The sequence below is a fragment of the Cheilinus undulatus genome, linkage group 24, assembly GCF_018320785.1.
Source record: "Cheilinus undulatus linkage group 24, ASM1832078v1, whole genome shotgun sequence".
Classification (NCBI taxonomy): domain Eukaryota; kingdom Metazoa; phylum Chordata; class Actinopteri; order Labriformes; family Labridae; genus Cheilinus; species Cheilinus undulatus.
Window position 1 is genome coordinate 2951928 of NC_054888.1, and position 13718 is coordinate 2965645.

Here is a 13718-nt window from a genome sequence, read left to right on the forward strand (position 1 = left end):
ACACCAACTCTGTTGCACTTTTTGCCCAAATTCATCATTTTCCCCACCAATTTAAAAACATTTTTGCCATTTAACACCTTTTTTGGTCCATTTTTAAGTCTTTCCACCACTTTTTCTGCCTGTTTTTGACACTTCTTTAAGCTTAACATTTCCTCTGTTGACCCATTATGCCACTATCAAACACTTTTATACCCAATTTTTTCCATTTTAACCACATTTCACCATTTGATATGCCCAGTTTTGGCCAGTTTAACCAATTTTTGCCAATATCTGCCTGTTTTTTCTTCCTTGGTTAACCCTTGTTTCCCAGTTTATATCAATTTTCCATCCCATTTAACCCAATTCCCACCCATTTTTGACATTTTAAAGCCAGTTCAGCCACTTCTTAATTCCCTTTTTCGACTATTTATGCCCATTTTTGACATTTTTATCTAACTGTTGCCACTTCCAACCAATTTTTGCTACTTTTAAAATCTAACTTCAACACCTTTGCTGCCATTTTTTCCATTATTAACCATTTTAGCCTTTTTTAAACCATTTTCATTCTTTTTAGACAAAAATGATTTTTTAAGAAGGCCATTTACTACACAGATTATTAAAAAAAGTTACTGTTTCTTTGAAAAGAGTGGTTATTATTCAGTTAAATATAAAATATGGATATCACAGCTTAACTTAACAGAAGATCACGGTTTTGTTGACCTCCATGAACCCCCAGTTTGGCTGGGTGCCAGCAGGCTCTACCCTTTACCCCCCTTTATGGACAGCCTTTCTCCATATGACTATTCTGAACTGTGCATGGCTGTTCAACCACCTTCAGGTCCAGTGGGGGTCCAGGTCTCTGGCACCTTTATTTTGGGGGTCAGGGGCTGAAAAGGTTGGGCAGTGTTACTCAACCAAAGAGCCAAATTGGTGAAAAATGTCTTTGCAAGAACCAAAATCTAAGTGGTCAAAATTGGCAAAAACAGCTTGAAGTAGCAATAAAAATTAAGTTAAAGGTAGAAAAAATGGTCAAAAAAAATATGGGTGAAAATGGGGAGAAGAAGGGTCAGAAATTGGCAAAAATGGGTGAGAAGTGACAAAAAAATGACTTCCAGGTGGCAAAAAATGGTCCAAAGGTGGCAAAAACATGGCAAAAAAATGAGTGAAAAATGACTAAAAATGGGCAAAAAGCAGTCAAGAGTGACAAAAATGGGCAAAAAATAGGAAACAAGTGGGATTTAATGGCAAAAGGTAGCTGAAATGGGTGAAAAGTAGTGAAAAAATATTGAAAAAGGGCAAAAATGGGGTCAAAGTGGCAAAAAGAAGTGGCAAAAATGGGCAATAATAAGGAAAAAAGTGGTATTTAATGGCAAAAGCTAGCTTAAATGGGCAAAAATTTGGAAAAAAGTCTTAAAAAAAATGGGTAAAAAGTTGAAAAAGTGTCAAAAATGGGATAAAATTGGCAAAAAATGGGCAAAAAAGGTGGTATTTAATGGCAAACAGTAAATTAAGTCGTTGAAAATGGGATAAAAGTGGTAAAAATGGGTAAAAAATTGCAAAAATGCGAAATGGGCAAAAATGGGATAAAAAGTGATAAAAATTGTAAAAAGTGTTAAAAATGGGCAAAAAGTAGGAAAAAAGGTGGTATTCAAGGGCAAAAGGTAGCTTGAATGGGCAAAAATTGGGAATAAAAAGTGGCAAAAATGGTGAATAATGGCACAAAAGTTGACCTTTTCTAAGGTTTTCTGGGTAATAGTATTTTAAATTCAGACATTAAAGACCCACACGGTGAGTATCGCCGAGGTCATGAACCCCTGCTCTAGCTAACGGCTGATTTTCAGTAACATGCTTTCTCTTTCGTCCTCTATCTGTCCGCTGGTCCAGCTGAAGGAGAAAACAGTGAGTAACATTTGGACTCTAATAACTGCTCTATGGACTGACCCACATGTTCAGACACACAGAGTGTGTATCGGTCAGCAGAGATAGAAATCAGACCCACCTGGCAGGATGGCAAACTGCTTCTGGAGCTCGGAGCCGATCTCGGCACACAGCGGGCCGTGTTCTCTGTGCACGATGTCATCTGAGGAAAACACACAAAGATGGACATATTTAACACACGCTCACATCCTCACGTGTCTTTTTGTCTCATTATCACCCGCTAGTGTTGAAGATTCTCAGATGCTGGCAGTCAGAGACAGCTGACTGTGCTAAATGCTCTAAATGGTGCATAGAGATGCTAATTTGCTGTTTATTTAGCGATGCAGATGAAGCTGGGCGACCGTTAAAGAGCTGGAACTGCGTGAGACCAAGACAAAGAAGAAGCAGAGGACTCAGGCTGCGAGGGGCCATATCGCTGACATGTAGCCAAGAATTTCACATGACCCAGTTTGGTTTTTACAGCCAGCAGCTGACCGTTTTATTACACAGAAACAGAACTGTGTGATAGACAGAAGCTCAGTGCCTTCAGGAGGAACCCTGGCATAGTCAGACTGAGGCTGGATGGTAGATGTAGAGTCTGAGACGCTCCTGTCGCTGCAAACATGCACCATCCAACGTTTTACCTCTCACAGGCCAAGTCTCTTAGTCTGAGTGTCTGAAAACGTCACATGTACACCTGAGTTTATGCTTCAGTCCAGGAGCAAAGCCACCAAACTTTATCAGCAGAAACACGAGTCTGGCTGGTGCTCTCCTGCCGTTTTCATGCTACGTTTAATTTCAGAAATATTGAGTTTCATCTGAAGTAGCCAGTAAAACAGCTTAGACCAGTGATACTCAACCCTGCTCAGCCAAAGAGCCAAAAACCTCTGCAAGAGCCACGATCTAAGAGGTGAAAAGTGTCAAAAACAGCTTCAAGTAGCAATAACTATAAGTTAAAGGTGGCAAAAATGGTCAAAAAGTAACAAAAATGGGCAAAAATGGGTGAAAACGGGGAGGAAAAGGGTCAGAAAGTAGCAAAAAGAGGTGAGAAGTAACAAAAAATGAGTTACAGGTAGAAAAAAAATAAAATAAATGAAAAGTGACTGAAATGGGCAAAAAGCATTCAAAAGTGGCAAAAATGGGCAAAAAAAATGAGTGAAAAGTGACTAAAAATGGGCAAAAAGCAGTCAAGAATGACAAAAATGGGCAGAAAGTAGGAATAAAGTGATATATAATGGCAAAAGGTAGCTGAAATGGGTGAAAAGTGGTAAAAAAAAATGAAAAAGGGCAAAAATGGGATAAAATTGGCAAAAAGAAGTGGCTAAAATGGGCAATAACTAGGAAAAAAGTGATATTTAATGACAAAAGGTAAATTGTGTGGCTAAAAATGGGATAAAAGTGGGAAAAAAAGGGGGAAAAAAGTGTCAAGAGTGGCAGAAATGGGCCAAAAAGTAGGAATACAGTGGTATTTAATGGCCAAAGATAGCTTAAATGGATGAAAAGTAGCAAAAATTGTGAAAAAGGGCAAGAAATTTTTACCTTTTTTAAGGTTTTCTGGGGTAATAATATTTAAGATTAAGACATTGAAGAGCCACACGCTGAGTATCGCTGGTTTCGACTGTTAGATGAACAAAGACTGCTGCAGCAGGAAGTCAGCATCTTCTCTGTCCCAGTTTCCAGAAGGATCTGAATGTAGTGATGAAAGCGATACTACAGCTGCTCCCAGTCTGGAAAAATAACCAGACTCTTTAGAATGAAGACCAGGACCAGGGCCGTAGCTAGAGATTTAGGACCCCCAGACAGAAGATGATACAGGGCCCCCTTTAACCAGCTAGCCAAGCAACAGATGTAGCCTCATTTCTACAGATATTTCTGCATTTTAATGTATTTTTGAACCATAACTTCCTGGTTTCTGAGCAGTAGTTTTACTTTGGTTAAACTGACTTTACCTGCATTATTAGCAGAGCTGGACATCTGTTAGGGAGGAGCAGGGCACCCAGTATTGATTCTTCCCAGTCTGTTGATCCTTTTAGTCACTTTTGATTCATTAACGACACTATTTCACTGACCCAACATAAAACCTGAGGAAACTTCCATTTAGGGTGAGGATGCCCAAAGTTTAGAGTTAAGAAGCGGACCTGATAAACCTGATGACACGAGTAAACAGGAAACGAGCTCCTCCTCTATGAAAGGACCAATTACACAGCAAGTGCAACTTACGTAGCTCTGTTAGCTGCATAAGCTACATAGCCAATGTAGCTAAATAGCTAATGTAGCTAAAACTAAGCTCACAGAGCAGCTAAATACCTACGTTATCAATTAAGCCAAGTTAGCTTCAGCTATGTGTGCTAAAGCTCATGTTGCTAGAGCTAACTTAGCTACATTGGCTCATGTAGTAATTTTAATTACATAGCTAGCACAGCTATGTTAGCTTACCTAGAGCTTTAGCAAATGTAGCTGAAGCTAACTTGGCTAGAGCCAACTTAGCTGCATTGGCTTATGTAGTAAAATTAATTATGTAGCTAGCACAGCTATGTTAGCTTACCAAGAGCTTTAGCAAATGTAGCTGAAGCTAACTTGGCTAGAGCCAACTTAGCTACATTTGTTCATGTAGTATCACTAATTACGTAGGTAGCACAGCTTTGTTAGCTTACTTGGAGCTTTAGCAAACGTAGCTGAAGCTAACTTTGCTAAGGCTACATTGGTTCATGTAGTAACACTAATTACGTAGCTAGCACAGCTTTGTTAGCTTACGTAGAGCTTTAGCAAACATAGCTGGAGCTAACTTGGCTAGAGCTAACTTAGCTACATAGGCTAATGTAGTAACGCTGATTAAGTATCTAGCACAGCTATTTAGCTTACCTAGAGCTTTAGCAAATGTAGCTGAAGCTAACTTTGCTAAGGCTAACTCAGCTACATTAGCTAATATGGCTCACTTTAGCTAACCTAACTACAGTGAGCCACTCTCCGTGTAGCTACTTCTAAAGGCGTCTATCCTGGATAAGATCAGACCTCTGACCTTTTCAGTTTTATTTATGAACTGTTGTTCAGTCTGTCATGTTTGTGAAGGATTTTGTTTGTGAATAAAGTTGAGTTTGAATAAAATCTGAATAACTGTACCAGGACATGACGGCCATTTCTATCAGAGATCTCTGGAGTCTCAGATGATCGCTCTGCAGCCAAACCTCTCTGCTGTCACATGATCAGACTCTCAGCCTCGATCCCATTTCTGACAGCTGTTTCACCCTTGGACTGATTTCATAAATCAGTCATGGCCGATATCATTTTTTGTTTAACTGTTATTATTCTGTAGAAACCTGTTTTCACTTTGGCGTGATTTTGATTTATTTAAGAAGCCAATAAAAGGATAAAAATATGCTCCTCCTCTTTCTGATGCCATGTGTGACCCATGTCTGCCAGACTAGAGAATAACTGAGCTGAGAGCGTGTGTGTGAGCGTGTGTGTGTGAACGCTGAGATCGCCGCCAGCGTAACGGAGCGCCACTGCGTGTGTGAGCATATAGACAAAGGCTGACGCTGAGGCGCTGTGAGGGGAGCACGGCCAGGTTTCAGAGCAGCACTGCAGAGCTCAAAGAGAAATTCATCAGCATCCAAGTGCAAAATAAGCAAAAAAGAAAAGGCAGAGCTCGACTGGAGGACTTTAACGCTCCGAGTTTAGAGGCAGACACTAAAAATAGTCTTTAAATTAGCATAACAAGGTCCGTTTGCATCCTCATCTTCAGCACTGTTGGATGTCAGGTAACGGGACCAGAGCCAGCGAGGGTACCGGGCACTCTGATGAAGCAAAACCAAGATTTCAAACAGGAAAAACAAAGAGAGAGAGGAGCCAAAGTAATGTAGTTACTGAATGCTTTAGACCAATGCTAGGCCTGATTGGACAGCTGTAGTAGGGCCCTTCCATCGGGCCCCTGCAGGCAGGCCTGGCCGGGCCCCTGAAAACCCAGAGAGGGCCCTCCCCAGTCTGAACTATTGATAACACCAATGCATGTGGTTTGGACCGGTGGAGATGGTGCTAGCTTAATGGCTAACAGTTCGTTTTGGGGCTGAAGTGTGGCTGAAGCTATCACTGGCATTTATTCACACCACTTACTGATCTCTTTTCATCACCGTTTCTCCATTCTACCACATTTAACCAGTTTTTGCCACTTATGGCTAAATTTGTGCTACTTTTAAGCCTTTTTACTTCTTTAGATGCCCAACTTGGCCTCCTTTTCCACTTTTAAACTGATTTTCATCTGTTCACACCACTTTCCACATGATTAAGCAAATGACATTTTTCTCTTATTTTCCAAAAGAGTATTTTTCCAGTCATCAGCCATTAGAGCATAATTCAAATGTTTTTGAACAAACTTCATAATGATAACCATTTTTTTTAAATAAAAACCTCAAATCCCACTTTTCCACATTTTCCACATTATTAAGCAGGCCTCAGGTTTCAGCATAATGGGAAAGAAAAAGGATCTCTGCTGCTGAAAGGCCTCAAATAGTGCAACGCCTTGGAGAAAAAATGAAAACATTTGATATTTCATGAAAAATTAATCGTGATCATCGTACTGTGAAGAAATTAGTGTCTGATTCAGAGCACAGATGGGTTCCTGCAGATAAAGACATAATGAGGAAGGTTTCTGATGGCCAAATACATCAGATTAAGAGAGCAGATGCTAAAATGCCATTACAAAGCAGCAAACAGGTATTTGAAGCTGCTGGTGCCTCTAGAGTCCCACCAACCTCAAGGTGTGGGATCTTCCAGAGGCTTGCAGTCGTGTATAAACCTACTATTCAGCCCCCCCTAACCAATGCTCACAAGCAGAAACGGTTGCAGTGGGCCCAGAAATACATGAAGACTCATTTTCAAACAGTCTTGTTGACTGATGAGTGCCGTGCAACCCTGGATGGTCCAGATGGAGGAGTAGTGGATGGTTGGTGGATGGCCACCATGTCCCAATGAGGCTGGGACGTCAACAAGGAGGGGGCGGAGTCATGTTTTGGCCCGGATTCATGAGGAGAGAGCTGATAGGCCCCTTTAGGGTCCCTGAAGGTGTGAAAATGACCTCGGCAAAGTATCTAGAGTTTCTGACTGACCACTTTCTTCCATGGTACAAAAAGAAGAACCGTGCCTTCTGTAGCAAAATGATCTTTATTCATGACAATGCTCCATCTCATGCTGCAAAGAATCCCTCTGTGTCATTGGCTGCTATGGGCATAAAAGGAGAGAAACTCATGGTGTGGCCCCCATCCTCCCCTGACCTTTAACCCTGTTGAGAACCTTTGGAGCATCCTCAAGCTAAAGATCTATGAGGGTGGGAGGCAGTTCACATCAAAACAGCAGCTCTGGGAGGATATTCTGACATCCTGCAAAGAAATTCAAGCAGAAACTCTCCAAAAACTCACAAGTTCAGCGGATGCAAGAATAGTGAAGGTGATATCAAAGAAGGGCTCCTATGTTAACATGAACTTGTCCTGTTAAGATGTTTTTGATTGGAATAACTTTGATTTCAGTAAATATGACCTCCTAATGCTGCAGATTCAACATATGACCATTTTCACTTCTTTACAACCTATAAAATCTTTTAAAACTCTGTTTTGCATAATAATGTGGAACAGTGTATTTTGAGGTTTTTATTTTTTTTTAAATAATGGTTATCATGATGAAGTTTGTTCAAAAACATTTGAATTATGCTCTAACGGCTGATGACTTGAAAAATATTCTGTCATTTGCATTAATATTTAGGAAAATATGAGAAAAACGTCATTTGCTTAATAATGTGGAAAGCAGTGTTTTTGCCCATTTTTATCACTTTATTGCCAAAAATCACAATTTTTAACCTTTTTTTGACGCTTGGAAACCATTCTTGCCAAATTTTTAACCACTTTTCACCCCTTTTTCACTGCCATTTTGCCATTTTCAAACCATTTTTTCCACTTTAATTTTTTTTACCATTATCAAGGCCCATTTTTGACACTTTCAGCCAATTTTTTCCCACTTTAAGCAGATTTTGGCCACTTTAGGCCCATTTTTGCTGGGCGTTTCAGTGTCATGATTCCACGTCAGTTTTTGTCTGTGCAGCCATCATAACTGAGCCCTAAGGGAGGAATGTGGCGAGTAGGCATGGTCTCCCCCCCCCCCTCGGATCTAAGAAAATTGAAACCTTGGACCTGATTATAAATCAATTTTAATGTCATCATTGACAAAACCCCAACATGACAGGCCTACAGACACTTGTTGGTGAAAAAAGGTCTCTGTATAATTCTATGTATAATTCTAATTAGACGGCATATTAAGTCCCCTCTGTAAAAACAGTGAGAAAATGTCTGTTCATTTTCAAGAAAAACTAAAAACACTCAAGTTGAAGAAGTAGATAATTTACAAAAAAAACCAACATTTTCCTACTTTCACATTCTTAAGTTTGCGGGAAAAAAAAAAACATTGAATTTTTGAGGCTATGAGGTCAAAAACTCAAAAATCCAACCACTGTTTTAATTTGGTTTCTTGTAAATTTTTGCCTTTAAAACATTTTAAGTTTATAAGTTTCAAAGATTTGAATTTTTCAGTTTCTTATGTCAAATTTTTAGACTTTATAAAATTGGACATTTACATTTTTTCTTGTTAATTTACAACATTTTAAACTCTGATATTTTGAGTTTATTTTCATCCTTCCTGCCTTAAAATATCAAAAATATATTTAAAAAAATATATAATATATATATACACAATATAAAATGTAAAACTATATGAATATATAAAAATATATATATAAATAAATTATGAAAAATAAAATAAAAATATATGTACATCTAATTTTGTCAAGGTCAGAGCAGACAGGGTCCCCCTGGTACCCGTCCCCCAGGTTGGGATCCTCTGGTCTAGGGTACCGTCAGGATGGGTAACAGGGTCTCCACACGCCCCCGGGTCATGCTGTGGATGTTCCAGGTGTGGGAGTGTCACCGGGGGGAAAAGGCCCAAACAAAAGAGATGCCGTCGAGCTCAACCTTGGCTGCTGAGCGACACACATGTGGCAGCGTGTTTGTAGCTCTGACTCGTCTTTCTTTCACACCACGCACATTTTTGAAGACTGAACTGAAAGCATCAGGTAGCATTAAGCCCCGCCTCCATTCATCACTGAAATAAAGAAGTAACTGTACAGGTGAGTTCCTTTGTCCTTCATTGTTCTTTTACAGGATGAACCTGCAGACATGAAGACTCCGCTCAGCTCCATATGATGTAGAAGGCGGACAGATTAAGAGCTTAGATCCTCTGTAAGGCTTCACAGCGTGTATTAAGCATACCATTGGCTAGACAGTGACTCACACCACATGCTGCAGCTCTCATGTGTAGAGCGGCGTGTTTACAGGAAGCTGTGGGTCGCATCATTAGGAAACACAAACTGCATGTAGCTGTGGTCAGACAGGAATCTCACAAACAGAGTAATGAAGACGGCCGGGCAGCGGGCGGCGGGCGGCGGGAGGCAGGCAGCGGGCAGCAGGCGGGCGTGGCTGCAGATATGACAGGATTACATTACGATGACAGAGCCGTGAGTCAGGGGGCCGCAGCTGCTGTTCACAAACACCAGACGGAAATAAGGACTTAAAAAAACAGCAGATTTATGGTGAAAGACGGGAATATTCCCTTCATTTCACCTGTAGCCACTGCAGAACAACTCTTCAGCTGGCTGGGGCAATCTATGAGAGAAATAATTTAGAAATATACATTTATGGGGTTTAGGACTGCTAATCTCCAAACTGCAGACTGGACGTTTGTTCAGAGTTTAAAAACATTCCCCAAATCACTCTGGAGACATCGCGAGTACAAGAATGGAGTGGAGCCTTCCCCATAATGCCTCTGTCCTAAAAGCAGGGTACTTTAGGAGCGAGCGTTTCCCTGGCACTAATGCAGGTCCACTTTAGAAGACCTAGACCGACCACACAGCCTCCAGTGAAGCGGACCAGCCTGTAATTTCTGCTCTATAATCAGCAGAGACCAGGGCAGGGGAGAGGAAGTGTGTTTGAGCCAGCTGTCACTGAGTCAGGCTGTAAGCTCTGGATGAAACCCAAACCCTGGACCACGGCCAGACGTGTGCAGGATTCGGACTCTGCTGGATCTGTGCATGACCTTAGATCTGAACCTGATAGTCCAGGACCTGGAGAGGGGCCAGACTAACAGCCTCACTGCCAGCCTGTGGTCTCCTCACCATAAAACTGAAATCAAACCGCTGTCAGCAGATTTTGAGCCGTTATTTCTCTGTAATTCTTCAGTTAGCTCAATCAGTATTCCTGGCTACCATTACACCATGCAGATAAAAGAACAAACTGTGAGAGCGTGCAAGAAGGAGACCAGCACAAGGCCACCAAGACTCCTATGACTACTCTGAAGCAGTGACTTACTTTAGCTTTATTAGCCACAGCTAAGGCTAACATAGCTATGCTAGCTACATAATAAACGCTAATGCCTAAGCCAATCTAGACTTAGCAATGTTAGCTTTAGCAAACTTAGCTAAAGCAAATTAAACTGCATAGAAAATGTAGTTGCCTTGCTTAGGTAGCTGCTCTGTGAGATCAGCTTAAGCTATGTTAGCTACGTAGCTCTATTATCTATAGCCTAGTAAGCTTTAGCAAACAAAGCTGTAGCAAACATAGCTAAAGCAAACTTAGCCACAGAGAGAATGTAGTTGCCTAACATATGTAACTGCTTTGTGAGATCAGCTTTAGCTTTGTTAGCTACGTAACTCTGTTATCTATAGCTTAGTTAGCTTTAGCAACATGAGCTTTAGCAAAAAAAGCTAAAGCAAACTTAATTACATAGAAAATGTAGTTTCCTAGCTTACATAGCTGCTTGTGAAATCAGCTTTGGCTAATTTAGCTGCGTTAGCTCTGCCATCTATGGCTTAGTTAGCTTTAAACTAAGCTTAAGCAAATATAGCTAAAGCAAACGTAGCTACATACAAAAAGTAGTTACCTAACTTGGGTAGCTGCTTTGTGTGACTGTCTTAAACTTTGTTAGCCATATAGCTCTGTTATCTGAAGCTCAGTTAGCTTCAGCAACGTGAGTTTCAGCAAATGTAGCTAAAGAAAACTTAGCTACAAAGAAAATAAAGTTGTGTAACTTAGGCATGTGCTTGTGAGATCAGCTTTAGCTATGTTAGCTACATAGCTCTGTCATCTATGGCTTAGTAAGCTTTAGCAATGTGAGCTTCAGCATAAATAGCTAAAGAAAACTTAGCTACATAGAAAATGTTGGTGCCTTGCTTATGCAGCTGTTTTTTGAGATTATCTTAAGCTGTATTGACTACGTAGCTCTGTTATCTAAAGCTCAGTTAAGTTTAGCAAAGTGAGCATTAGTAAAAATATCTAAAGCAGACATTGCTACATGGAAAAAGTAGTTGCCCTGCTTAGGTAGCTGCTTTGTGAGATCAGCTTATCTATGTTAGCTACGTAGCTCTGTTATCTGTAGATGCTTTGTGGGATTAGCTTTGGCTTTGTTAGCTACATGGCTATTATCTATAGCTTAGTTGGCTTTAGCAAAACTAACCAAAGTAAACTTAGCTACATAGAATATGTACTAGCCTAGCTTACGTAGTTGTTTTGTGAGATTATCTCCGTCTAGGTTAGCTACGTAGCTGTTATCCCTTGCTTAGTTATCTTTAAATATGTAAACCTAAGCAAATGTAGCTAACTTATTTACATACTACATAGTTGCCTAGCATATGTAGCTGCTTTGTGAGATTATCTTAAGCTATGTTAGCTACGTAGCTTTGTTATCTGTAGCTAAGTAAGCTTAAGCAAAGTGAGACTTAGCAAACATAATTTAAGCAAACTTAGCTATGTAGAAAAATATGATGACTGTTTTGGAAAATGTGTGTGCAAGTCAACATTTCAGTGCAAAAATCTGCAGAAATTAAAACAAACGTTTTTGCTCATATTTCAGGGTGTACAGTCTAATCACAGGCTCCGATCTGCACAGCAGAGAAGAAATGACAGCAGCACTTTGGCGTGTACGCAGCGTTAAAACGGCGTGTTTAAGGAGGTGACTGGTGCAAACGTATCAGACATTCAGGCGTCAGGCTGCTTTTCACTGAAACTTAAAAACCTCCCGGCTTTGTCCCCAAACGACTGAATGAAATCAAACTACAGCGGCTCGGCTGCAAGTGAACCTCTTTACCCGGCACACACACAAACACAGTCCCACTGGAAGTGGGGCAAAGCAAGCCAAACACAAATAGTGATTATGGGGGGCCCAGAAAGAATGTCCCTCCGCCTTTTTTACCCTTCCCCCTAAAACCCTTCAGTATTTCATTCATCCTTTTTCAGGGGCTTAGCCGGGGGCAAGCCGATACATAACTGGACAATTTCTACATTTATATTTGAATTTCAGCCAAAACCAATCATTTAGCTCTACAGTGACCCTGTTTCTAAACCTGGATGTATAAATTTACGTTCTAGCCAGGATTTTAAAATCATATCCTTTTTAAAAACACTTTTGCAGCATCTTTAAATCCTAAAAACACGCTGACAGATTCTGACAAACTCAGAGACGAGCAGGTTCAATCACTGCTGCTCCAGCTTTCCCACTCTGAAGTGCCCCCGTCTGAAAGCCTGTTTGTGTGAGAGAGAGAGAAAGGGCAGGATTTAAAGAGGAGAAAAGATAGTGAGGAGGAGGAGGAGGAGGAGGAGGAGCGTGGAGGTCTCTGGTCTCAGCGTAGATGAAATGGAGGACAGGGTTCCTTTACACATGCCTACATATTTAATGTGTTGGCCTGCTGCTAGCTGATACTGTGTGTGTAGGGGGTCAACAGCGCTAACACTCTTCATATGTGCACGCCGTTATCACTCCAAAGCAGCCTTCATCTAAAGTTTAGGATTATTCAAAACGACAGAGCAGGAGAAGACACCTTTGAACCAACAGCATGCTCTAAACGCACCACCTTTGTTCCACTCCAGACCAGGTGGGGGCAGTCCGGTCCATTATCTGACTCTGTCTCATACTGTCACACACAGAGAAACGCCTCCTTTCTTTTTCCAGTCATGCAGGTTTCCCACCGTCACATTAAAGATGGCCGCCAGCTGGTTAATATCTGCAGAGCTCAAACAGAAACAACCCTGACCGAGGGCTGAGTAAACAAAAACACGGCTGGACGAACGAGGCGGGGAAACAGAGACACAACCAAGCAGGAACTCTCATCAGGATGAAAACATTAGCATATGCTGCTTAATTTACTTTAAAGAGTAGCAAACCTTTTTCTCTGCATCCTTAAGATCTAAAAAAAAATTGCACAAAGGTTTAGAATATCCAGAAGATTGCAGCTGCAGAGTGCATCCACATAAGCAGATGTTTTTGTCGCTGACAGGCTAAGGGTTCACTTCAGTAGCTCCAAGCCTAACCAGTCCTGAGCGGGGTTCTCCCTTATGTACGCATCACCATGTTTTCATATGACATAAACACGTCGTGCATTGTTAGAGTCACAACACCGGCAGTATGCTTGAAGTTAGTTTGCAAATCCGCCAAGAAGCAGCAAGAAGAAGCAACCGTTGCAACCACTGGGCTCTAGATTTGTAAATGCTCTATGCAGGCAGTCACGTCCATCCAGCTTCTGTGGCTGTTTCCATCATTTTTAAGATGACTACAATGACACACTTCCTACTTCCACATCTACCCGGTCAATACATTGTTCTTTCTTTCACCTGGGGTTCACTGTTTGGGTTCTACAGCTTTCATTCTATTCTAAAAACACTCCAGTATTGGATTTCTGCATGTCTAAAACCCCTCTGTTTCAGCCCTGCTCAGAACGAACTGTTTCTGTGTCTGTG

At 41.0% G+C, this 13718-nt stretch overlaps 1 protein-coding gene across 6 annotated transcripts in view; it reads right to left on the reverse strand.

The window, feature by feature from the left end:
* Positions 1 to 13718, reverse strand: part of mcf2la (mcf.2 cell line derived transforming sequence-like a) — a 115486-nt gene that overhangs the window by 47291 nt on the left and 54477 nt on the right. For all 6 annotated transcript variants that reach the window (XM_041781823.1, XM_041781825.1, XM_041781824.1 and 3 more), the window contains one exon: positions 1979 to 2059. In XM_041781823.1, the coding sequence (XP_041637757.1) occupies positions 1979 to 2059 (81 nt within the window). The remainder of the gene's footprint in view (positions 1 to 1978; positions 2060 to 13718) is intronic.